Raw genomic sequence first — 27017 nt, forward strand, 5'->3', positions numbered from 1 at the left:
AAAATGTCCACAATACATTTTCTTTTATGTGTTATAACCTACATGAAAGACTTTTAGTATTTAATAATAAGAGAATGAATAATGCAATGATTCTGCTGTCAGTTCTAAATTAGTTCACATAATTCTAGAAGTTAACTCCTCATTACTTGTCATTATACATTAAAAAAAAAAGTTCAGTTCAGTTTTTTAACTACAGTATGGTAGAGGTATCAGCATTGAGCATGTTGAGAATAAAGTTGAACCCCAAGTATTAAAGCAAGCTATAACAAAGAATCAGTAGAAGAAGACTTTCACAAGATAAATTTTTTGCTTTTTCACTATTTTTTTTCCCTCAAATCAAGGGAAAACACCATTATAAGTTATTTTTAAATACTATCATTTTTGATATTTTCAGGTTTTGTCTGCATTTCTGGTAGGGATCATTTTTACCATTTGTACATTGAATTGGATCAAGTCATTGACCAACAAAACCAACCAGGACAAAACAAAACAGAGGTTTTAATCATAGGTTCAAAGGCTCAGAGAGAGAAACTGGCCCCCAAATTACAAAAAATAGGACTCAACCCAAGTCTTGGGGTGATCTTTGACTCAGATTTTAATTTTAAGGCCCACGTGAAGGGTGTCACAAAAACAGCATTTTACCACCTGAAAAACATTGCTAAAGTGAGGCCATTTCTCTCTATGAGCCAAACAGAGAGACTAATGCACGCTTTTATTACTAGCAGGCTGGACTATTGTAACGCTCTCCTTTCTGGTCTTCCTAAAAACACAACAAATCGGCTTCAGCTACTACAAAACTCTGCCGCACGAGTACTGACTTAAGACCAGAAGGAGAGCACACATCACACCTGTTTTAAAATCTTTACACTGGCTGCCTGTTAGTTTTCTTTTATTAGTTTATAAAGCATTGCATGGCCTTGCACCTCAGATATGATTTTAGTTTATGAACCAGTACGGCCCCTCAGATCCTCCAGTTCCTCTCTCTTAGTTGTTTCACTGAGCAGGACAAAAACATTTGGTGACGCTGCCTTCAGCTGTTACGCCCAGAGACTGTGGAACAACCTTCCTGAGGGTCTGAGAAGAGAATATTGAGATCTTTAAACGCAGTTAAAACTCATTTATTCAGTCTGGCTTTTATATAGTGATTCATATAAATTAAAATCTTAACATTATTGTATTGTCTTTTTTTATCCTACTACAATTTTAAATATTCTTCTCCTATGTATTAATTATTAAATGTGTCGCATTTTATTTTTTCATTTTTATACATATATTTTTTAATTCTTATTGGTGTGCATTAGTCTCTGCAATGATTTTATAAATGATTTTATAAACTACTTTTTCGTCAACAACTTTTCTGCACTCTTGTAAAGCACTTTGAACTGCAATTTAATTTGTCTGAAAGGTGCTATATAAATAAAGTTTGATTGATTGATTGAAAAACAATATGAATGACCTCAGACATTCAGTAGGGGTGCGCCTCAGTAAGTCAAAAGTGTGAAAATAGTTCCTCCTCCTTGTGTCCAGGCTGAGATTTATGTCAGTGAAAACTGTTTCAGTAGCCAGGATAAACGTTTTCCCCCAGATCAGGAAGTGGGCTCTGTAACACAAAGAATGTGTTACTGTCATCTTCTTCTCTCTACCTGCACCAGCACTGTCAAGGTCAGAGGTCAAAGGCCTGGCTACTGTTCCCTAAATGCTCAGAATGATTGTGACTACCAGTTCACACACATGTACACAAACATACACCCGTACATGAAGGAGACCCTGAAGAGAACATTCCACAACAGCAAAGAGCCTGGCGGCACGAACATCCTGAGGAAACAACACTCACTTCCTGTCAAATTAAGCCAAGCCGACGGCTGCTAGGGTTGATAACCACTGAGCGGCTGAGGTAGAGCACCACCTTAGTGTCCGCTCCCGCCCACCAGAATCACATCTGCCCCCCTAAAGCACCACCCGTCAGCCAGGCTAGTCACAATCCTGTTACCCTCCAGGATCCTCCGAGTCCCTCTTGACAGGATGGGCCTCCTGCTCCTGCTCACCTACTCGCTCCTGTCCTGCTGTAAGCCTGCTGAGCTTTTAGCCTCCTCTGTTGGAGCTCTTTGGATTTACTGTTGACCAGCTGTTTAATGAATGTGTCTCTAATCTGGTGCTTATATTGTCTTGTCTTCTTTCAAGACCTCCAAGCTGGGGGAGTGGTAACCGCACAGCTGCAGAGATGTAAGTATGATGTGAGATATATTTGGATTTAGAGTTTTGGTTTGACTTGGCACAGACTTGTCATAACTTAGGGCATTTGTAGAATCACTGCTACTTCCCATATTTTACAAAGTTACTGTGTGGAAAACTTTAACAGCAGAAAACACACGGTGAGTGGAAAGGGTTTGTTATCAGAACTTTCTGATGGTTGGTGTCTGGTATTATGGAAAAGCTTTGGCAGGAATCGTTGAGAACCCGGTTGTGAGCCGTGTCACACGCCTCCCTGTGCTCTGAAGTTTGCCCCCTGATGGAAAATCATGATTCAGTCCAGGTCCATTGTAGAAGTGATGAAGCACTGTCCAAGAACATGTCCATGTTTCTGTCTCCTTTCTTAGATGATCTGGTTTGATAAATATGTACATGTCAGATTGCTCCACTTGAATGTAAATAATTGAATATATTACAATTAGTTGTCTGTGCGCTTGCGTTTTAGATTGTACTAATGTGCATCAGTATGATTTCTTCTAAGACTCCTAATATGCTGAACACTTGTAAAATAAAATTAGACTGTATAGCTACATCCCATATTCACACCATGTTCCTGACTGCTCATGTTAATTGATGTGCATTGTCCATACTTGAGTAACATAAACTTAAACCTTCAAAAAGCAGGGACTCAAACTAAGGATTTATTGACTTTCAATTTGAAGACAAATAACTTGATTGGCGTATGGTAATTAAATTCATATTTAATCATATTTATTCTATAAAAACAACAATTGTGTTTTAATCAAGAGTCCCATCACAGGATTTTCATGATCAAGTTGTTAAAAAGAAAAAGCCATGGCATAATGATGTAGTCAGGGCTTATTGTAGTAGTTTGAGATTTTTACCAATCCTTAAATTCAAGGTTCAAATATCAAGTGTTTACCATTAGAGGCAGTATCATGTACTAGCCACAATAAAGACACAATTATTCTTTAAACTCTCGTGGCTGACAGAACATGAAACACAGTGTTATTATGTTTTTAATTATGGGGCATCAATGAATAGGAAGCATTTCATGGTAGTCTCTGGTCATGTGCTAGTTTTAATTCAAGGTCACATTTTAAATCTGAAGAGAATAAAGGAGTAGTAGAAGAAAAGAAAAGTTCTGATGAACAAATATTTGTTATTTTTTCACTCCTTAATCTAATCTTTCCTTTTTTATTTAATAAATATGTTATAATCTGAATTCATTTGGCCTTCAAAGAAACAATCTAAGACATTTAGAAATTAAATAAAGATAAGTCATTATAGCTGACATTAAGGAGCCTCAAACCAAAAGGTTGGGCAAAGCATTTTTTCTTTTTTTTTTACTTTGTTGCATTTTGAAATAATTTTGAATTTAAAGTCTTTGAGTAAAAAATGAACAGGACCTGTCGTAAAAAATGTAAAAAAAAAAAAAAAAATGTAGAGGAGTATCATGTACTACACGTTCTATCAGAAATCCAGTGCAGAAAAACGTTACAGTTGAGAAATGTTATTCAAACACAACAAAATCAATCATTATCTGTCCCCCGCTTGTCAACAATAGAAAAGATGATGGTGATAGACTGTTGGGACAGAGGGATCATTTCCCAGAGTCCTCAGAGTAATCCGTAAAGAGACTTGAAGCATGGAAGGAAGACTTGTATGAAGACTGCTGATGAGAGGGTGAATACATGTGCTGCAGCGCAATCACAGACAATCAACACGCGCCCAAATGCACAACGCAAAAAGAGCAGTGCAATCAAATAAACAGATTTGGATAATAGTGAGGGTTTGTATCCTGGACATATTATCTGTACAAATTCCGCTAGACCCAAAGCTTTTGATTCTAGGATTATATCAAACGGGCAGTCTAATTAAAAAGAGTCACTAAATGTTTCTAGTCTATACGTTTCAATAAGTTTCTGTTGGCCAAAAGAGCAACTTCTCTCTCATGGAAAGCTGCTCAGAGGCAGAGGAAAGGCAAATGGATTTCTGAACCATCTACAACTCTGCCCTTGGAAAAAATTGCGTAAACTATCAGAGGTAAACAGACACTTTTCCAAAACATCTGGGGTCCTTTCAAACATTAGATCTGACATATATGATGGACACACCTGAAGATATAGACCTAGTTCTATTTAATGCCCAATTTGGTCAAAGGGTTAACAACTCGGACAGATTTAGTTCAACTGTAGTACCTTCCTTTTATATTCTATTTAATTTATTGTATTTATTCTGTGTCTTTGTTGTTGTTTGTTTTTGGGGTTTCTGATTTTGATTATGCCTTCTTTATGTATTATACTTTAAAGGAAAAAAAAAAAAAAAACGAAAGGACAACACTACAGTAAACATGAAGCTACCGTACTTTAAAAGTTCAAAGTTCAAAAGTATTTAGTTACTTTCCAGCCGTGGCTTAGCCTGTACCTGGGCGATCACTCACACATCATAACCCCTGTTTTACAGCAAGTAGTCTCCGCCCTCTACGCCTGATTCTTCCCATCATCAGGGCTGCCAGGTCTTGCAGAGTGATGCTGGGTGTTGGCCAGATTCAGCAGTCTTTGATACGCTGAATAACCCCCCAAGTGGCATGTTAGTCTCACAAATTGCATTTCCTGTTTCTGGGGTTTGTTTACTGCCCCACAACAACAGGACACCCTGAGTCACAGCAGCTGCCTGTTGTCTCTTACACTCCACCATATGAGCGATGCTGTGGGCAGGTTTGATGTTCATGTGCAGAGTCTCCCTCTCTGCGGGTACAGCAAAGAAAACATGTTTCCTTGAAGACTCTTTCAATCACTTCCTTATGACAACAAACATCTCTATGAATCTTTCATTAGTTTCCCACCTGTTCCTGTCTGTGAACGGATTCATGGCTTTGGGATCCATTCAGGTGATTATAAAAGCATTCACAGGAGAATGACGCAGGTTTGCTGCTGCACCAATCTAGAAAACAATGAGGCTGACAAATCAAAGAATGTGTGACTATAAATGGGTGGAGACTGTTTTGTCAGAAAAAGGAAAACGCTTCCCTCATTATTCAGCACACGTTTTTAAAAGGACAACTTTACATTGTGTGAACAAAACAGAATGTCTGCTTTTGTTTTGTAAAAAGACAACAGGCCATGTAGTATTACTAAGTGTTCACAGGCCGCAGGAACTTTTTTCATACTTCTAGGAACTGTTGGGACCCTCCCCCTTTTTTATTGACTCCGCCCCCGCAGGAACTATGAACCATTTTAGTTCCTAGAATCCCGTTTACAGGAACCTTTTTAGCTCCTGCTTCAAAGTAGGTAACATGGGGGTGTGTATGCAGACAAATAAAGTCCCCGTGGGGTGTAGTTCTCAGGGAACTCCCTAGTGGATAGTTCCTCTTCATAAAAGTTCCCAGAACTGTTTGGTCCGAAAACACCGAGTGAGGTTGAAGCCAAAGTCTGACTTACACTTGCAGCAGTGACTTACTAAGTCTTCTCCTCCATAAAAACACCAGAGCTGGATCTATCAGGTCCAGATTCATATCGTACACAATAATTTCATTGGTTGTGTTAGTCGTTGTGAAGCCTTGAGACGGGCACTTTGGCCATTGGCATCATGGTTTTTGGTCGCCAAATGGCTTCATACAGTATTTGGTCAGAAGGTTGGAGTGTGAGGAAAGCAAATGCTATTTTATTAGCTGGGCCACTATACTGATTTATAGGTCACTGTGGGATAGACATATTAAAGGCTTTATGTGATTTTATGATCCAGCAGATGTCGCCCTGGAGCACCAGCATGAAACCAAAACAACTCACGCTGCATTGTTGTGTTAGCATGCTAATGCTAGCGATCTTTATTATGCTTGTATCTTCACACTGCATGTAAATTTACCTGAAATGAGCGTGATCTAGAAACACAGTTAAGCAGTGAGTACAGTATGTTATTCTTCTTTTCTCTAGTCCCTCAATTAAACAACTTTTATACTCGAGAGGAGGAGTCAGCCGGCCGTCCCGACGATGTAAACAAACTGAAGATAGGACTCTGAAAACTCTGAAAACATCACAGACAGTGGGACTCGGGTGTTACACCCATTGTAGACAGTCATGACTCACAGAGTTTTTTTCAGAGGAGATACTTGATTTCTATTACATTTAAGAGTGAAAAATCGCATATAAAGACTTTAAACATGATATAAATGGCAGTAGTGGCTCAGGAGGAGGAGCCGGCCGTCCAACAATCAAAGGATCAACAAATCAAACTCCTGCTCCTCCAACCTTCAAATAAAAATGTGTCTTAACTCCAGAGGGCGGTGCCTAAACCCGTGAGGAATAAGCAAAAAGCACATTGCGTAACAGCCTCTGCAGTAAGTGTTTGGATGTGTGTGTGAATGGGTCAATGTTGGCATGTGGTCTCAAGTGCTTTGATGAATGAGTAGAAGACTGGAAAGGAGCTTCGTAAATGCATCTATTGGTTACGAAGCTCTCAAGCATACCCTGCTTTATGTTCTGTACCAAAGTTAACTAAATGGTTATCATCCCGTGTAGAAGAAGACTTGAAACAAGCTATTGAAGCAATAAAATGAAAATGTTTAGTAAAGGGTTTGGTCAAGTTAAAGCAAGGGCAACCTCCCCCTTTCTGGTTTGTTGTTGTTTCCTCTTCACATTTGATCACAACTGAAGAATGCTACAGTCATGCGTTCACTTATTGTTTCTTGCATGAGTCAAACACCCAGAAAGGATGCTGTCACCAGTTTAGTGAAATTCCTTCTTAACACATCAGCTTCCTGAGAGCTCGTCATGAATTATAACAGACACAATTTAAACTTCAGCTCTGGTCATTTCAAATATTTGAGTAAAGACTGTTAGGGGTGGCTGATATGAGGAAGTGATTAAGAGAAAATGACAAATCTCTAACAACATGTGAACGTGTAAATGATCTGAGGTTCTACAATATGATTTCTTAAAACCATCAAGCCAAAAGAAATCATTAGACATTTTACCAAATGTTCAAACCATTTTAATAATAGATAATTTTTCCTCTTTTTTTATATATCAATGTGTGTGTTGAATTTTCAATAAATGTATACTAAGAAGAGTAAGAGTGTAACTTTCTTCATCTGCTTTTCATTTGAGTACTGCAGTCTTTGTATCACGAGAGGAAACAATGTGAGCTGTTCTTGTTCCTTCGCTACTCTCTTAATTTAATATAATTTAATTTACATACCTGTTATTATTCCACTTTATCTGTTTCCTTTATCCATTTACTCCAGTAACAAATGAATTCATCTTTTCTGTTTCTTACCCTATACTTAATTCTTTCCATTTCTATAATATCTTCCACTGTTAACTTCCATGCATTAATAGATGGGGGTTTATCATCCAGCCAGCTTTGTGTAATTTGCTTTAATGCAGCTATGCGTATTATTGTGTACAAATATATATATAATGTGAGCTGTTCTGGTTGCAAAACCAGAGAAATTTTTTTGGGCTTTTCTGCCTTTATTGTAGAGGAAGGGACAGGTGATTAGATGGGAAACCAGGATGAGAGAGAGGAATGACATGTGGCAAAGTGCAGAGGGTTTGAGTTGAGCGCTGTTGTTTCGTTAATGTATTTGCTGCACGTCTTGATTATAATGCAGCTGTTTGACCTTTTTGCAGCTCCTTTGTGTCATTTTGCAACACAAAATGTTGCATTTGCTTTTGAAAGTGTAGGGTTTCTGAGTATGCTGCCCGTTTTTCTAAATGTAGGCCGACATCTTTTCAGCTGTTGCCAAGCCTATATGCACCTACCTGCCACCGTAATCCAGCAACCCGCAAAACAACCTTTTAAATGGCCATTTATGGACCATATCAGCTTTCAACTACAACAAGGTCATACGCAAAATCTAAGAGGATACCTATCTTATAAGAAAGAAAATTTGTGTTTATTTTGTATTCATTGTTGTGCCTCCCTTAAATCACTTCAGGTTAAATTCATTCCCCACATACCTATGCCCAATAATAAAGAATAAATGCATACCTTAAACACACAAAATGATACATCAGACTTCATGTATTTACTTTCACCATTTTGGTATTTATTCAGTGGGAACCCATGTTGACAGGTAGTTTTCATGGTTTTAACTGCTTGTCCTTATTTTTACTCCCCAGCATTTACAATAAGAGGCATCACCCTGTCCATCGAGCCCAGCAACGATGTGACCCGGGACACTAATGTGACTCTGAGGTGTCAGGCCGTGGTCAGCAGCTTGGGGGAGGAGGCTCTGAGTAGAGAGTACACCATATTCAAGGATGGAAACAGAGTCTACAGCAAAACCTCCAGCAGCTCTGAGGATCTTCTGTATCCACTGCCACAAGCCAGAGTCTCCAACAGCGGCAAATATAAGTGCAAAATCAACATCGGGGGCAAAGAGGAGACCAGCAGCGTGCAGAAGCTCACAGTTACAGGTGGGTGATGTGGTCTGTGAAGTTAACTATACTGTCTTCACAAAAAGTTTGTTTGTAAGAATTGTGATTTTTTTTATTTTATTTAAAACGGAAAAGCTGCAAGTAGTAATTATTGACATCCAGATTGATTGCAAGTATTTGATGTTTTATCACTAACTTACCAGCGGTTCAAATAAAGATTTCAAAGAAGACAACAGCTGACGACAATGAGTGAGAGATTGAAATGAACTCTGGCCTGAGCTTATTTTGATGAATTGAAAGTCAATAACCTCAGTTATTTATATTGTAACTTTGAGCGTAGTGCATGTCATACTATGAGTCTCAGCAGTGGATGGAATTTGCATCCCTCCTTTATGTCCTACAGTCTTGGATGCACAAAAAGTTTTTGAGATTAGAAAGACGTAATAGAAGAAAAAGACTAAAGACAACAAAACACAAAATCAAGTGATGGAGCTGATGTGTTATGGAAGTGACTAGTTATTCGTCACTTTCCTGCGCCGTCCACTTTGCCATTTCATTTTCGAGTTGGTTTGAATTATGATCACTTTTTAGCACGGCAGGTTTGAAAACAAAAAGCCAAAGACCTTTTAGTTTTCATTTGAATTATGTCATACAGTATGCATACAGAGCAAAAGTATAATGCAAACTGGATGACTGAATATTCATTTTAAATATAGGTCAAATAATGCACCTATATTCTGAAAGTTAAAACATGTTTCTGTTTCTGTATTTTCATTTTAAAATTAGCTTTTTCATTTGAATTATGACACAAATTTTATGGGGCATTTTTTGAAAATGAAAAAGCAAATGTAATTTTTTTCATTTTAATTCAGTCAAAGAATGTGCATTTTTGAAGTTGAAAACTAAAATTCTAATAAGATAAATTAATCATCATTTTATTTTTGAGTCAAATAATACACCCATATTCTGAAAATTAAAAAGCATTTCTGTTAATGCATTTGAATTTTCAAATTAGCTTCATCATTTGAATTCTGATCACTAATCGCTTCCATAATGTGTTGTTGTATGCAACAACAACATCAACAAGAATTTCATCAGCAGGAGATGTTGCTGTTTCATGGTGCATTGAGTCTGTTTTTGAATGATTTTGGATTAGAGCTGATGTAATTGTCATTTTGGGTTCTCCAGGCTTGTCAAAACCTGTTCTCCACCTTAACAACGATGTGGTCAGAGAAGGGGAGGAGATAGCAGCCAGGTGTACGGCCCCCGGTGAGACAGGATCCATTTTCTTTTACTTCTACAAGGACTCCAAAGAGATCCTGGAGAGGCAGGTCAGCTCCAACCAGGCAGAGGCCAAACTTCACCTCAGCAACGTGGGCAGCCACAAAATTCACTGTGACTACATTGTCTTCGCACTCCCGGACTCCTTCAAGTCCAATGGAAGCGACCCCACCACAGTTTCAGTTAAAGGTAGGAAGTGTTCGGATGAGAATTTCTGCATATTTCAAGGCATTGAACAAAGCTCAGGGGGTTTTATTCATTGATTTTCTTTGTCTCTGTAGAGCTCTCCATCACACCAGTTTTGGAGATTTTTCCTCAGTACAAAATCTATGAAGGAGATCAACTCACAATCTCATGCTCAATCACAAACTTCCAGGACAAGCCTGAAAATATTCAACTCTTCCTGAGCCAGGGCACCAATATCCTCAGCCTCGGGGAATCCAAAGTCAACCACAGCATGGTCGCTCTGGCAAAGGACCCTGGGGAGTTTGAGTGCAGATTAGAAATGGGAAAGTTTGCGAAAGCAGCAACAAAGACTGTTTCAGTGACTGGTGAGTGGACAGAAGAAAGGTACTTGTGTATGTCGTCTTTACAATGATGATTCAATTCATTTAATTCTGTTTATACGGAGCCGCAGAACACACTGAACCTCTACTTTAAGCATGTCCAAATCGTATTATTTCTTTTTGCCTGATATGATCGTCACTGCATGGTGACATCAAAGCACATGGTAAGATGCTGTGTTTTCCAACTCTTTCCACAGAGCTGTTTTCAGTGCCCACTCTCACATTGTCTCCTGCTGAAGTCTTTCAAAAGGAGAATATGACACTGACATGCAGGAGTGAGAGCTATGCCTCTGAAAGACTCAGCAAAGAAGAGCTGACTTTTGCCCTTGATCCACCTCAAAGCCACCTGATGCTCAAAGGCCCTGGAGTGTTTTATGGCAGGGTCCTGAAGTCTGACTTCAACTATACCTGTGTGGCTCAAGCAAAGGGCATCGTGAAACACAGCAGAACCCTGACTGTACGTCCCAAAGGTAAGCTTACACAGATGAAGAATAGATTATAGCTTGAGTTGGACTGCACAAGATTAGTCAAAGATATCTGAAATTTTATGTTGGCCTCAAGTCTGCAGCTCCCCTAATCTCTCTGGGGCTGTTTAAGCACTTTACTCTTTTGGATCACTATTACACCTCTATTCGTGTTTTGTTTTTAGCATACGGCTGTTTTTAGAAGAAAAGGTTGTACATCTCCTGCTCAGCACCTCTTACATTAAAAGTTTGAGACTTTAACAAGTTAAGGCGTGGGGAGGCATATATTTGAAGCATTTTGTATTATTTGTTTGAATTCTCTTCATCTATAATGTAAATGCTCCTGAAAAAAAATAATATCACGTTTCTGTTGCTTAAGACTATTCATTTCATTTCAAACAGTGATTTTATGTCAGTTTACGTTCTTAACTGCCTACCTGCGTCTGCCTGTGCACATGCTAAGCTAAAGCTACTGGTGTTAGTTGCACAAGAATGGCAGAGAGATGTCGTTGGATATGGATAGTGGTAAAAACAAAAGCTGCTCCACCTCCTGCTCTTACTTTACATCATCAACCCATCCTACTGTACTGTCCCCCCTCTGTTTCTTCACAATGTTGTCCATCCACAACAAAAACAAACTCCCTGCACCCAAGTAGCCTAAGAAAAATCTGTTATCACCCGAGCTCTAATCTCACACGTCCCATGTGCAGAGGCAGTGGTCCTTGTCGCAGAGGCCATGGGTTTCGGGTCCAACCTCATCCTCTGGCTGCATGTCTTCCCTCACTGTCTCCTCCCTGCATTTCCTGTCTCTCTTCAGCCGTCCTCTCCAAAAAAGGCACAAAAATATCTGTACAAAATGCTTTGAATGATGACACTGATATGTTTGATGAGATACTCTGTGGTGTGGAGCTGCAGTTCTTTGTCTATAGATAGTTCATTTAGTTTTCTCTTTCTCCTCTTTTAGTTTCTGTCTCCATTCCAAACATCTCGGTGGTTGGCCAGGCTGTCCTACATCAGTCTGTCAAAATCCTCTGTAAGTCGGATATTGGCAGCCTGCCGATAAACTACACCCTGCTGAAGGATTCTGCCGAAGTGAGCACGATCAGCATCAAGCTGCCCTTTCAACAAGCTCTCTTCACAGTCACCATTACCCACCCTGCTGAAATAAGCAAGTTCATATGTGAGGCGAAAAATAGTCACAAGAAAGCCCCACTCAGTAAAAGACTCAACGCTACAGTCATAGGTATATATTCCTTTTTAATTTGCCTGATCAACACCTTTTAATAAAAAGATGAATATCTGCTGAGACATATTGGCTTTATAAAAGAGCATATAAACTTAACTTTTGACAAGAAGCAAACCACTCTTGTGTTCTAGAGATTTTCCATAATATAACCCAATTATCATGAGATGTACCTTGTCCAGTCTTTGTAATTGTTAAAGCTCAAATTGTCCATTTCAGGTAGTGGTGGGCGATATAACGATCTTAGATCGTGAAGGATTTTAACGTGCTGACGATCTGCCAAAGCAGAGAGATCGTAGAACCAGGCTAATGTGTTTATTTTATCATGCTGCAGTTTATTCTCCGACACAGACACGTCTCCTCCTTTTTTGCTCCGCAGCTGTGAAAACGAAAACGAAACTTAAAAGTAAAGCCCGCAAAAACAACTCCATCCCGGTTATATGCAACTGTTCTGATATTTTTCCAAAACGACACGCTGTGAGCAACAGTTAACTTATCTGCATAGTTTGCACAGTTAAGTTTACATCTCGGATAGCGACACAAGAAACCGTTTAACGAGCTGGAGAGACGTTCACAGTCTGCAGAGAGACAGACAGAGAGGAGCTCAGACAGACAGTGATGAGAGATATAACCCCGGTGTTTAAAATGTTGATGTCAGTGTTTTCTGCTCTCTCTCAGTTTTTAAAAGTTACTTATCAAGCCTCTCCACCCGAAGCTCACCTGCTGTGATAACCGAATGTATAGGGATTACACTAAACGACGCTACACGTTGTGTGCAGCAGGCAGGTGAGAGTGAGTAACCATGGTGACTATCTGTCTGTCAATCAACGATGTCCCGCCCCCTCTAAGAATTAAACTCTTCTGTCAGTAAAACTTACTTTGATCATGTGTCAGAGAATGAACACATTCTGTATTGTTTGATTATATATAAACCAAACTAAATGATGTCATAAAAAACAACAAAGGCTGCAGAGCCTGTATGAAGCTCCAGCTGTAGGAACTCTGAAGGGCTAAAATAGAACAGAAACACAAGAACCTGAAGTCTACATGTTTTTAAATGAATACATCACTGCGTGAAAATGTTTCTGGTGAACATAAAAAGAGGACACATAACTAAATCATAATTTCAAAGTGGTGAGGAAAACTTTCAAATTGTGCATAAATATTGATCAAATTGAGGGAAAGACATTTCTGTTGCTAAAGATGTTCTGGGTGAGAGACCTCCAGACCTCCTACAAAGATGTTTTTCAAATAGATTAAACTTGTCAGCACAGTTTTTGTGCATTTAAAAACATTATGCAGGGAAATAAGTTTGGTTGAACTGGTCAGTAACTTACAAATTTGTAAGTTACTGACCAGTAACTTAAGAGTTAAGTAACTTAAGAGTTAAGTTACTTAAAATCGTGATCGTGATTTTGCCAAAAAAATGATATTTTTCCCATATCGCTCACCTCTAATTTCAGGGCACTTAAAAAATGTTTTTTTTTTTTAGATGAATATGCAAAGCCTTTGACACAAGATCACATAAAACAGTCTCATTGCAATGATCATTGCATGCTAATGTCATTTAGCATTGAAAACAAAACCTCAGTTGATAATTTCATTGTGCTATTTTTATCAGTTAGTTAATAAAAAAACTTGCTTGAGTATTTGGTAAAGAACTTTTTTTCCCCACAAGTTCATCACTACTGCTGCAGCTCTCCTACTCTGAAATGTGAGCTTTTTCAAGCAGGTATTTGGCTTGTCTATTGCAAGCAAGTAGTTAGCTTAAATCTGCAAAAACAAGGGGAGCCTGCCCACCTCTTTCTCTGCTGGTAACATAAAAAAAAACTACCATCAACTTATCTAAATGCACTGAGTAACATGCTGTTCTAATCCAATAAAAAGAGAAAAAACTGAAGAGCAAAATGTCTACTATTCAGTGTTAGACAGTTCCCGCAGAGTAATCTAAAACAAAACCTCTCCTTAAAGAACGACCTGTCATTTCTATACTGCTGTTTTTATTGGTTGGCTGGTCATTGTTTTTGTTTTTCTTTCATTTTGACAGAATTAGCCCAGCTGTTTCAGTTTTTATTGTAAAGTATCCCACTAATTGTTAGTAGTAGCTTCATATTTATCACAGACACTAAAGAGTGTTCCTTTCTAACACTGGCTAAAGTTATAAATACCTTTAAGATAGACTTTTTGCAACCCTAACCCTAACCCTAAAAGGGGGGTTTCTGGTTAAGTTTATGTTTTTCATGTCACACAAAAGAACATCAGTTTATAATTGAGACTGTTAACTTATCCCCAACCTTTCTCTCCATCTTTTCCTTTCCCAGTGCCTCTGACACACCCAACTTTGACCGTCATCCCTGACATAGCAGAAATCTCTGAGGGAGATCATCTCTTCCTCATATGTGGGGTCGACGGAACACCCCCAGTCATATTTACGTGGTACCGAGTTGGCAATCAACAACCCGTGCACAACACAACCTCCAACACAAACCACTCAAACTATCAGGTTCCCTTGTTGTCTAAAGAGCACGCTGACAACTACTACTGCGAGGCCGTGAACCATGCCAACAATGTTGTCCGCAGTGACCCGGTCATCATAGAGGGTGAGACTGATAAAAATGACTGTCACTGAATTGAAACACCACTGTTTTACTTCTGGGGAATGCAACAAAAAAAATACAGTTCCTTCTCGGACTGAAATTTTACTTTAAGGCTATATGTGATTTTTCACACTTAAATATAATATAAATCAAGTATCTCCTCTGAAAATAACTCTGTGAGTCATGACTGTCTACAGTGGGTGTAACACCCGAGTCCCACTGTCTGTGATGTTTTCAGAGTTTTAGCTGACTGACAGCAGGAGCGGTCTTTTGTCAGGAGATAAAGACCCACCTCAGCCTGTTCTCTCTGTCTGTCATTAGATGAACTGAAAGAATTTCTAGCATGGTGACCACTATTGACAGGCTTCAAAAGCCCCTTTCAGTAACCAATGGCTGACACCACTCAAGTTTTGTTCACTATTATTTACATTCTGTTCAACATCTAAGTTTAGCTTGTTAGCATGCCAATGTTTGCTAGTTAGCATGAAAGACAAAGTCAAGCTGTGGTTGATTAATGTCATTATTTCTGGATGTATGCAGTCATAGAAATAGAAATCTGATATTACTCCAGATTATGTTACAAGTTCAGTAAATAAACTACAGCCATGTCACGAGTAAGAATAACAATCCAGATTTCAACAGTGTACAGTGTCCACCTCTCTTTATTGAAAGCTAGAGGACCTATTCAGGACAACATTAGTTTATAACATATCTTTCATACCTGTGACTTGATTTATATCTCGGCTACATTTTGCACATATACACTTAACTTAGATGCTTCATTTTGCTTTCCCTTTGTTCAACATCCTGAACAACAATGATGTCCTATTCTTATCGCTCTCCTACTTGTGTTTTGTTTGTTACTGACTTTTCCTCCTCTTTTTGTCTCTTTTCCTTCCACAGTGCGCATGGCATTGTGGAAGAAAGTGCTGATCGGAGGATTCTGTCTGCTGACGGGGGCGGTGTTGGTGGTGGTGTTGGTGCTGTGCTTCAAATCCAAGAGAGGTAGAGAGACCTACAGACCTCCAACAGCTCAGACCTCTTTTGTCTAACTACATATGAAAACCAACCTTCCTAAGCTCACTTCCTCCTTTCCTCCTCTCACCTCTCCTTTCTTATTGTAGGTAAAAGAGAAGCAGCCTCTGAATTGTCAGTGTGAGTTGGCTTGACTTTTTGCTTTTTATACATGTAAGAGACCATGTAGAAGTTAGTGACAGTGTATATAATTAGCCTACTTATATTGCTGAGGGTCTGTGAGGGTAATGCTTATCTTATATCCTTAAATGAACTGTTTATGAGAATAGTTTTTTCTATTGGTACCTGTAACAAAACTGCTCTGACAAACAGATAGACACGAGAAAGGCGCCATTTTCATAGGCAATTACATGCAAAACATCAAGCATCCTATCTCCTATTCAAATTGCTGTCATGTTGTTTTTATGCATCGCGTCCTATTTAAATTTAGTAGTTTGAATCTGATTTTGCTGCTTCCCTAGTTGACTTTATTTTCACCATTTCTCAGAAAGCCTTCGAGCCCTAAATCAGATGACTCTAATCCACCCATAACAGTGAATCTAACCCACGACACAGAGGTTTTTAATGCAGACACAGGTAGCTTGGTTTTGCTATTCTATGCTCCACCAACTGTCCTCATAAGTCACAACAGCCATTTCTTAATCGTGATGCCATTAATGTCATAGCATGTGTCATGTTGCAGCCACAGCAAACCATTTTCAACCCATCATCCATTGTCTCATGTGCATGCAGGGCTCATGTTGTGGTGGCCCAGCTACTTTTGTTCATGTCTTTGTTGCTCTCCATTTGTAGATGTTGTTTTTAACTTTATGTGCACACACATCATGCATATGTCTGAGCGTATCGTCTTTTTCTTTTGCATGTGTTTCTGTCTAAGAATGTGTAATGGAGGCAGGAAAGTTGGGTACTTTTATGATACAATTAATGTGGGAAATAAACTCTCCAAGTATAAGTAATGTTTACGTCATAGACTGTATATAAGAGGAGGATGTAGCCTATTGGTTGCCTCTGGTCTAGTTTTTTGGTCTGCATCACTAGTTTGTCCTCTTTGATTTTCACATGTTGTTTATTTTGTAAATTATGGTCCCAATCCATGTATAGTAGATGATGAAGCAGGGTAAGCTTAAGGACATGGGTACCACAGAACCGCAACATGCATATCAGAATAGAGTCGTAAAAATGGGCATCTAACCTCTCATCCAAGTATGGTCATTTCTGGCCACAAAAAAAAAGATGGCAACCACCTAAATAGTCAACTCCAAGATTATAAACCAAAGGATGTCCTTCTCCTATACATAGTCTTTGGTTTTCACAGGAGGATGCTGCTATGTAGTTTAATCATAGTACTTAGCATTGATTGTCAATTGTAAAAAAAACAAAAAGAAAACCATATTGCTTAGAGAGCCCTTTACCGTCTTCTTCCAGACGCAGCGCCGCTCTTTAATGGCACGGAGGGGAGAGTGGCCAATGGGGCACGAGATAGTGCGGCGTCGCTTCCCGTTGACATCAGCAACAGGAGCAGCTACAGTATCCCAGCAACAGTATAGAGATGCCAAACAATGGTCGAGACTTAAATTTAATTTTTACATGATGCAATAAAAAGAGACTTTGAGAGCAACTAATGCAAAGTTTTCGAAGGATTTCTGAACTTTTTGAAGGATTTGGATACTTTTTCACTTGTAAATTTAGTCAGTGAAAAGGAGGGGTGTTATAAAAATATATACACCAGCACCCACTGCTCCCTCTCCCTTCCTCTTGCCAAGTAGATGGCTTTTAATTTGATGCTCAACCATAACTGTCTTTGTTTTTTTATCCTTTGTTCCTTCATGTTTTCATTTCTTTGTGATTTTATGTCCTTCATTATTGTTGCGACTGCTCTATGATGCATGTTTAAATTGGCATGGTAACTGATTTGTATATACATTTGATCATTATGACAGGAAATGTCTGTATATATTTTTGGTTGATCCGTGGCTTCTAAAGAGACACTTGTAGAATAAAGACATTTGATTTATTTAGAATTGTCTCCTTACCATTCATTTTGCTTAAGGTCAGACTAAATCCATATGTTCAGCATGTTTATAGTCCACAAATACTTTGATTAAGACATGTTTAATGTCATGCCTGCATGGGTCTTCCTTTACGTTTGTGCAACCTTCCTCAGCACAAGTCCATGAATATCCCAACATAACTCAAAGTTGATGTATTTCCTAAAAAAGGAACACTTAACAGAGACTTCCTTGAAATGTTAAAACAATAGAGTCTGCCAGAAACTTCCTATGTTGGCATGGAGCAGGTCGGGGGCTCAGTGTTGATAAAACTGGTGGCTTGGGGAGGGTGGGTCTTATTTTGTTTCAGAAGAGGGCACGTTTGAATGCATGAAGCAGTTGGAGGAAATTAATCACACAAGGTCTGGTTGTGCTGTGTGTGAGATTACATTACCAAAAAGGAAGCTGACATGGGAAGTTGTTTTTGCCAGAACTTACTGTGCAGCTGCTTCTGAGTGATCAGCCTATTGTGCACAATACAGCGGAAGATTTTTGTATGGACCAGCTGAAGACTTGAAATCTGCTCTTTTGTTACTGGAATTATTTACAAAGTCATAAATATTCCAACGAAGGCCAAATTGTCAGGAACAGGGTTTCCCATTCCTCTATTTTTACTTTAGTCAGTCTTTGTTGAAATTAACATTTTTCACTTTTAAAGTAAAGTAGACACAGCTACACAGATACAGCTATAGGCTGGAGATAGTTAGCTTAGCACAAAGACTGGCATTTGAAAAACTGGCTCCATCCACAATCTAAAAAAATCGAATAAAAGTGTGAAAATGTTTTTGATTTTTATAGTAATTCAACCAGACAAAGTAATTGAATGTGTAAAGTTTATTTTATGAAAATTGTTACATGACAATATAAGCTTTCTTTTACCCACTGTTTAAAGTATTTATGCTAGCTTAGTCAACTTGTTGCTGAATGTAGCTCGATATTTGGACTACAGACTTAAGAGAATATCATTCTTGTACATTTTAAGCAAAAAAGAACAAAAACATAGTTGAGAACAGTGATAATATCTTTTGGGAATAATTTATTGAAGATGAACTTTAAATCAGTTGATGTTTTTTATATGTTTAATAATTTTTAAGGTATGTTTTTTTTTTAATCTAATCTGTGTATATTTACAACTTGATTAAAGTCAGTCTTTGGCAGCCGTTATGACCTTCCATCTGTTTCTCTGTCTTTCACAGTGAGGGTCGACAAAGCAGCAGTTAGTGTGTGGAGCAAGCGCCCAGCTGAATCAGGTAAAAGTACCCCTTTATTATTCACTGGAAATGTCTTACATTAGAGTGAAGGTTTGCATCAGTGAGATGACTCCTCACCTTCATCACTCAGAAAAGTTGCTTACAGATATCAACTTCCAAACATGCAGAGCCTTCAAGAATCTTGCAGGCGGAGTTGGCATTGTTACGGAATAATGGTGCAACTCTTGAAGGTGCCATTACATAGAGTTCCATCAGTTTACTTTGGATGTTTGTAGCACCAAATCCATGTAAACGGCTAATGGATTATTGAGCAGTGCAGAAATACAATTCTGAGCAACAATTCTGAATATCCTAGTGTAAACTCAGTGCCAATTGTGCTCAGTTTGTCACCACAGGATGCAGTTAGGAACACAGTGATGGAGACTTGTTGGTCACTGTGGCAACACAAACAAGTGACCAAATGTTCCTAGCTGAATCCCCCAGGTGCTGGAGCATCATTCAAGTCTGAGATCAGATGGTAGCGTCCCTGAAGGTGGAGCGCACTGAGACAATCCATAACGCTGCACAGGCACAGCAGAGAGGATGAAGAGCTGGTGCTTTCAGGTCTTGGCTGCCATGCCGGCTGTTGCGATGTATTCTGGGATTTGTAGTATCAGTGGTGTGCTTGCTATATAGTGTCATGCTAGTTGTGAAGAAATGGTCTAGCCTAGCCAGCCTTTTGTCCTTGGAGCCCCCCCGACTTGCAGAGGTGTCAAGTAACTAAGTACAAATACTTTGTTACCTTACTTAAGTAGAAATTTTGGGTATCTATACTTTACTGGAGTAATTATTTTTCTGCCGACTTTTTACTTCTACTTCTTACATTTTCACACAATTATCTGTACTTTCTACTCCTTACATTTTAAAAATAGCCTCATTACTCCTATTTCATTTCGGCTTGTTTTCATTCCATCTTGTCATCGTTTAAAAAAACACAAAAAAAATCAAAAACCTATCCAGATAAATTACGCCATCCAGATAGAGTGAATTTGATTGTGGTTGGATGAGAAGTATAAACAGATATCATTCCTACACGCTGTAGCGCGGCCTAAGCTTGTGTCCTTAATGGCATTTTTTCCCCTTACATTACTTTTACTTTTATACTTTAAGTAGTTTTGAAACCAGAACTTTAACACTTTTACTTGAGTAAAAAACTTGAGTTGATACTTCAACTTCTAAAGAAGTCTTTTTAAACCCTAGTATCTATACTTCTACCTGAGTAATGAATGTCAATACTTTTCACACCTCTGCCTACTTGTATTTAAGAAAAGCTGGGACCCCCCAAGGACCCAATCAGGAAAATATGATACATGGCTGACAAAATGATCATCAATTATAATAGTTTTCAATTATGAATTCCCAACAGAATAGGTCTGCACACACGTATTCTTACCAAAATACATTTGAACCAACCTCAGAGCAGACAAAGCCTTGTAGGACCCCAGGTTGAGAACCAATGCATTAGAGTATGTTTCTGCTTTATCAAGTTGATTCAGTGATCTCAGTTGTAAAGCAACCAAGGTTGAGGGATATTAGAGCTAATGGATTCATCCCTCAATTTGTTAGACCAAGAATGTATTTTTTCTTCTTTCAAAAGTTTTAAAAAGGTCTAACTGTGGCACAAAGCACAAACCCTCAAGTTCATGAAACATCTGTTTTTAAAGTCATTCATTTAATTGTATGCCAAAATAAGCAAAAGCTCATTTACTCTGTAATTTCGCATATAATATACATCCTTGTAATCATCTAAAAATCTAAGTAAGGCTTGTGAATTTTTCTGATATTGAGTTTGAATGGAGCAGTTATGCTGTAATATTAATTAGGAAAATTAGGAAAGAAAATCTGATAAATTGTCACACACCTGTTGATATGGTAATTATCATTAATGGTCCAAGTTGTCTATTGATCGAGGAAGTTTAGTGCAGGCTGGTGATCTTTTGTTTTTTTTAAATGGGGCGAGGGACAGTGGGTGTAATCAAGCTCTGTGATAATAAAGCACTTTAGCAAACATCATTTACATTTGCATTGACAGCTTTAAGAACAAATAAGGCCATCTTAGTTAACATTGCATGTTTGCACACTATTGTATGGATAGCAGAGCTCTTTGTAACTCAACGTTCAGTGATTCACAAATCTATGGAGATGGAAAAGCTTTGGCTTATTGCTCTCACTCAGAGCTTTCAAACAAAAAGAGTTTTACAATGCTGACTGCCAAATATGACTTAGTGCTTTATGCAAGGCTTAATATAAAAAATCAGACACGTGACCTAGTCTTGAGAAATGCTCTCAAACGGCCAAATGAGATGTTTTGAAATAGGTCTTCTGAGAGGTCCAACATTTAATTTTTGTTAATGATCAACTAAGCTCTCAACTTTGATATCATGAATGCATATAGAGTACTAATATTCTTAAGCCATTGAAAATAATTCATTTGAATGACATGTGGCTTTCAGACAGCTCAGTTTGTTTAACAAAGATTTCTATCGGTGTATTTGGATTCAGCCGATGACGAGGAGAGCAGCCTCGAGTCCAACGAGCCCGATGTGGAGTACACTGAGGTGGTGCATCCACAGCCAGCAGATCCTGAGAGAGGTATACACTCTAAACACACTTACACACACACACACACACATACACACATACACAAATATTATTTTGAGTCGGTTGCTCATCTTCCTGGTGTGTCCCCTCGCCAAAATAAATGTTTCTCTGCTTTGCCCACATTCCTTCATAGGCGATAATATACAACAACACTTCCTGGGAGTGGCCTAATTACACATAATTAACACATCTCAGAGTTGCTGTAAGCTTAGGGATGACTGCAGGGATTTCCAGAACCTTTCAGACCTCATAAACAGGAAGGGTTGAGCTAATTGCAGAGCTTCTTTCTGATACCGGCCCCTTCTTTGTTCTGGTGCTGTGCTCAAGCTCCCAATGGACCAGAGATGGCAGTTAGAAGACTGACACAGTTGCCCTATTTATAGATCTCTGTTCCTGAAAGATCAAATAGACAGTATCTTCTAAAACTTTGTCTTTTGATGTTCAAGCAGGCTAATGTGTTGCTTTTTACATTACTAGCCCCACTGAAAAAAGGCACGGACACCGTGTACAGCGAGCTCCAAAACTCTCCACATGGTGAGTTTAACGACCTCAAAGCTGCAGAATGAACACATTGTGCAGTGGAAAGGTTTGCATGTTTTTCATTTTATTTTAAAGGGGATATACTTTACCTTACAGACTGACTCAAAACAACACGAGAGATTTATCTTAAGTGAAGACTAGCCTTGTAAACAGCTACACAGCTCCCACCTATCAAACAAACAGCCACACCTCTGATTATATTTAATGATGGGCGGCTAAGGCTCGGTGGTAGAGTTGGTCATTTCTCAACGGGGGAGGTTGGTCTGATGTGTCCTTGGGCAAGATACTAAACCCCAAGTTTCTCCCGCTGCTTCGTCTGCGGTGTGTGAATGTGATTAGTTTATGCTAATGGTTAATAGCTTTATTTATATAGCACCTTTAAAACAAATGTTTACAAAGTGCTGTGACAGACAAAGCAAATACAGCAACACGACAACAGAACAGAGATCAACAGAAATTGTAAAAATGCAAATAACAGGAATAATATAGATTTAACAGGCAGGTATGGAGAGGCAGTTCAGCACAGTGAAGGAAAATTAGTTTAAAATCAACCAGGAGAGAACAAAATAAAAATTGAGGGAGAGTGGGACGACATCACATCACAGGCTGTAAACACAGAATGAAGATAAAAAGAAGAGATAAACGGGACATTGGTTAAATTAATAAAGCAACAGAGAGCTGAAGAGTAAAACCATAAATGGAGACGGAATTTAAAAAGAATAAGAGCAGTAAAATTAATACAGGAAGGGATACATTTAAAGGCTAAAACATTTAAAGAAGAGAAAGATAAAAAGGTTAAAATTAATAAAATTAATACAGGAAGGGATAGATATTTAAAGGAGAAATCACATAAAAGCAAGTCTATAAAAGTGAGTTTTAAGAAGTGATTTAAAAGATGCCACTGACTCTGCTCGCCTTATCTCCTCATGGTGATCCAAATGGTGACTTTACATGTGGCAGACTCTGCCGGCAGTGTGTGAATGTGTGGGTCTGACCTGCAATGTAAAAGCTTTTTGAGTAGTCAGAACTTAGAAGACTAGAAAAGCGCTGTACAAGCTCAAGTCCATTCACCATTGACCATTATGAATAACTCTCAGCCTAAATTTAATCAAAACAGATGAGTAAAAAAAAAGATAAGATAAGATAATCCTTTATTTATCCCACAAAGGGGAAATGTACATTGTTACAGCAGCAAAGAGCAAAGATTGCAAACAAAAAGTGAACACAGTACAATTTAAATAAAAATGTGCAAAAAAATAGATAGATACCACCATCCAATAGATAGATAAATAGATCCATCCTTGCACTGTTTTTGGGAATAAATAAATAAGATATTGACACCAAAACCATTTACTGGCTGTACACATGTTCCCTAATGGGGCCTCAAATGGACACTGCAGTGGAGGTTGCTGATTGGTCACTAATGTTTGCCTCAACAACCCTTTAAGATGATTTTAGATCGGTGTGTGTTGGGCAGGTTGAACTAGCCCCAAGTGGGGGTAGAACCACTAAATGTGTATTTAAATACTTTAACTACAATCTGATGGCATGACTTTGTGCATAAAAGCAAGAAGATGACATCACTGTGGAATCAGTTTACCCAGACCAGTCCTCACAACCGTGACTATCCTGTTTCTACTGGCAGGAACTTCCTGTTATTAAAACAGCAGCCAGACTCTGGATTTGTCTATCAAGCAGTCCATCAGATTCCTAATGTTTCCTGTTTAACAAGACAAAAGATTCCCAAGTTGTTGAAGAGGCATCTGTAAGGTCGAGAGGGAATATTTTTACCATGAAATCAGATGACAGACACAAAGGCCTCTGGGGGGGGGGGGGGGGGGTGGACAAGTGAGTAAGCAAGGTCAGCCATGCTGTGATAACTGTGTAATGACTAATCGATAACTCTGTCACAATGAGTCAGCACTCACTTGGAGCACATTTAACCTGTGATGCTTTTTTCTTCCTTTAGGGGCTGCTGACCATCATGACTATGTAAGTAATTATCTGCACAATCAAAGTCGTGTTCCTGCTCTCACCCTCATACTTCTGTTCCTTTTTCTTGCTCTTGCTATTCACTTGAAAGATTATTCAAATGCTGTATATCCATCAATTATGTATTCTGCTTAGACAGACAGACACACACACACACACACACACACACACACACACACACACACACACACACAGAACTAAGGGGAATAGGTGTGTATAAAAAACCAAAGGTAAGGACAAACATAAAGAACAGGTGTATTTGGGTAAAAGGGGTTAACTTGTGGAATACATATGCCATGGAATTAAGAATGTGTAGTTCACTTTCCAGATTTACATTTTTGTTTAAAAATATTTTTGTTCTGATATGTTTTATTTTTTGTAACCAAACTAGTAGTGTCTTTACACCTTTTCAGTCAAAATGTTTTTGTTTTTTCTTCTGACCGAAATAAATGATTACTACTATAAAAAAAAACACACCACACAAGCATCTAAGGGCATTTAGAACAAGACAAATGTGGACTGTTGGAGGAAGCCAAATTAATTAATTATACTGAACTGCTTTTGCAAAACAAACTTTAACGGTTAGTTGTTTAAGCCATCCTGGTGTCTCTGGCTACCCATCGTCATACTGACCCTCTGCAGGCAGATAATCCAGAGCGAGGGAGGAAAATGCCGTCAGAGTTTCCAGACGAGGACAAAAGCATTTGGGCTGTGGCTTCCTTCCTTATCGCTGCTCAGATCAGCGCTGTGGCTCAGTCAAATTACCTCCAAGCCCATCTCAGCCAGCATACTGTCCCCCGGCATGCCTTAATGACCGCACTGTTTGTCCCTACATGGTTTTCGAGGCAGCGGAGGAGAAATAATAAGAAGAAGAAACTCAGGAAGTCACATCATCATCATCATCCAAAAACAGCTGCTTCTTTCATCTGTGTTTCTTCTGAAGGACTGATAACTCTGACAGTTTGTCTGCTCCTCAGGAAACTCATATTTGGTAGACTATTGTAAGATTATACTTTGGAAACTACAGCATATATGAGTCTCCTCTGGAAGAGTGTTACTGAGCCTTGCTCTAAAATAAGAATTAGTAAATTGGTTAGTAGTAGTAGTTAAACGTCCTAATTGAACTCATAAAGGAAAATTCTTTTGAACCGATATACCAGCCACAAATGCATGATATTTTCATTTCATTTCATATTTGATTTATTTGCTCATTTCAGTGTATGGTTTCAACACAATAATACACAACAAAAAATATTTTCTCATAATACTGAAACACTGTTCATGAGCAAACAGGAGCAGGAAGAAGAAAACTTATAATACATGCCCCCTTTCCTAATAACATAAGATACTGTTTAACTGAATAAGATGGCTAACCTGTTGTTTTCTCTTTCTTTCACAAAACAAAAAATACATCAACAATATAGAAACAATCAAATACAATCAGTTAGATCATAATTTCCCAGAACCTTTTCTTTATACTTTCTTTTAAATTGAATGACAGTTGAGCAGCATTTCAAATGATTATCGAGAGAATTCCATAATTTAACTCCATTTACTAAGATACACATTTGTTTTAATGTAGTGTGTGCAAATGGACTTTTAAAATTAAATCTCTGTCTATGATCCTCCTCATTAGATGTAAACACAAACAACTTCTGTACATTTTCGGGTAATGATCTATTTCTAGCTTTAAACATGACTAATAATGTTTTCAAGTGAACTAGATCCTGAAATTTCAACACGTGAACTTACAGTATAAACAGTCTAGTTAGTATGTTCTCTAACGTTCACTTTGTTTATAAGTCTATGATCTGAGACTTTTCAGTATCACAGTCTTTGTGCTCACAGTGTGCTTTAGTTTGAACTGCTTGATGTTTTATGCCAGTGTTAATTGATCAGGATAATGAATGATTCATTATCTGCTCTGTGTGTCAGCAGGGATCAGTGGAGTACGCAGAGCTCAACGGTGAACAACCCGAGATTAATCACCACCATCCAGAAGTCAACACCTATCAGGACCTGCCTGAGCCGGTGGATTAGGGATTTAAGTGATTACCACCTTCTTTTTTAATCACACAATGCTTTGTTTCCTTTTCTTAGTAATCCAAACTTTGTTATCACTTCTAACAATTACATACTTTCATTTTAAAAAGGCTTTAAAGAATTGACTGCTAAGTACCCTGTACATATTTTTGTATCTTAATAAAAGGCATGTCAAGTATCCCAGGTGGTGTTTTTTTTCTTGGGTAACAATGTGCAAAGATGTTGTAGTTGTAACTTCGATAAGCAGAAAATAATTCAGCTAACAGCTTTTCAGAGCAACTTCCTCAAGTCAACCACAAGCGCTTCTTTCCTAACTTGAAGCTTTATCGCTTTACTGATCTTGTCCTTTATGTGTGTTAACAGAAACAATGTCATCCAACTGTCTTTTAACAGTCCAGTGTTTTAATCACTGTTAATCTTTGCTGTTAACTCCCTTCATAACACCATACAATGGCAGCAGTAATAGTCATTACAAGAAACTACAGAAATAATTGATCTTCACTCAATCACATTTATTTATAAAGCACATTTAAAAACAGCAACAGCTGACCAAAATGCTGTACAACAATGCTGTAAACAAGAGAGCAATACAGATTAAAAAACAAAACAAAAAATAAAAATAACAAGGCAAAACTCACACATACATGTTTGCCTACACACATGCACACAGAATACTAACAATATAATTAGACAATAATATTATAAGACATTTGATAGAAGTACATTGGAAAGAAGTATAAGCAACCTAACTAGGACTCAAAGG

The 27017-nt window shown here is 38.3% G+C and overlaps 1 protein-coding gene across 12 annotated transcripts; it reads left to right on the plus strand.

Annotated features, from left to right (window-relative positions):
- The first annotated feature begins 1887 nt into the window (after positions 1-1887).
- On the plus strand, positions 1888-26432 carry pecam1b (platelet and endothelial cell adhesion molecule 1b). 12 transcript variants are annotated; one of them, XM_065963130.1, is made up of 16 exons: positions 1888-2065; positions 2182-2223; positions 8337-8633; positions 9783-10064; positions 10157-10426; positions 10639-10911; positions 11870-11938; positions 14470-14748; positions 15649-15750; positions 15870-15900; positions 16268-16356; positions 19025-19078; positions 21581-21670; positions 22157-22213; positions 24189-24211; positions 26147-26432. In XM_065963130.1, the coding sequence occupies exons 1-16, from the start codon at positions 2023-2025 to the stop codon at positions 26249-26251; spliced, it is 2106 nt and encodes a 701-aa protein (XP_065819202.1). In that variant the 5' UTR covers positions 1888-2022; the 3' UTR covers positions 26252-26432. The 12 variants fall into 12 exon arrangements, 10 of the variants coding, with proteins under 10 accessions (XP_065819202.1, XP_065819025.1, XP_065819081.1 ...); XM_065962953.1 differs by having other exon boundaries at positions 1890-2065; positions 11870-12148; XM_020652219.3 differs by having other exon boundaries at positions 1891-2065; positions 11870-12148; positions 26150-26432.
- Positions 26433-27017: the final 585 nt, after the last annotated feature.

The sequence above is a fragment of the Labrus bergylta genome, chromosome 1 (genome assembly GCF_963930695.1).
Source record: "Labrus bergylta chromosome 1, fLabBer1.1, whole genome shotgun sequence".
Taxonomy (NCBI): Eukaryota; Metazoa; Chordata; class Actinopteri; order Labriformes; family Labridae; genus Labrus; species Labrus bergylta.

Coding starts and splice junctions, on each gene's coding strand:
- pecam1b (XM_065962953.1), top strand. CDS start 2,023: ATGGGCCTCCTGCTCCTGCTCACCTACTCGCTCCTGTCCTGCT. Junction 2,224..8,336: donor AACCGCACAGCTGCAGAGAT/GTAAGTATGATG, acceptor TTTACTCCCCAG/CATTTACAATAAGAGGCATC. Junction 19,079..21,580: donor CAAGCGCCCAGCTGAATCAG/GTAAAAGTACCC, acceptor ATTTGGATTCAG/CCGATGACGAGGAGAGCAGC.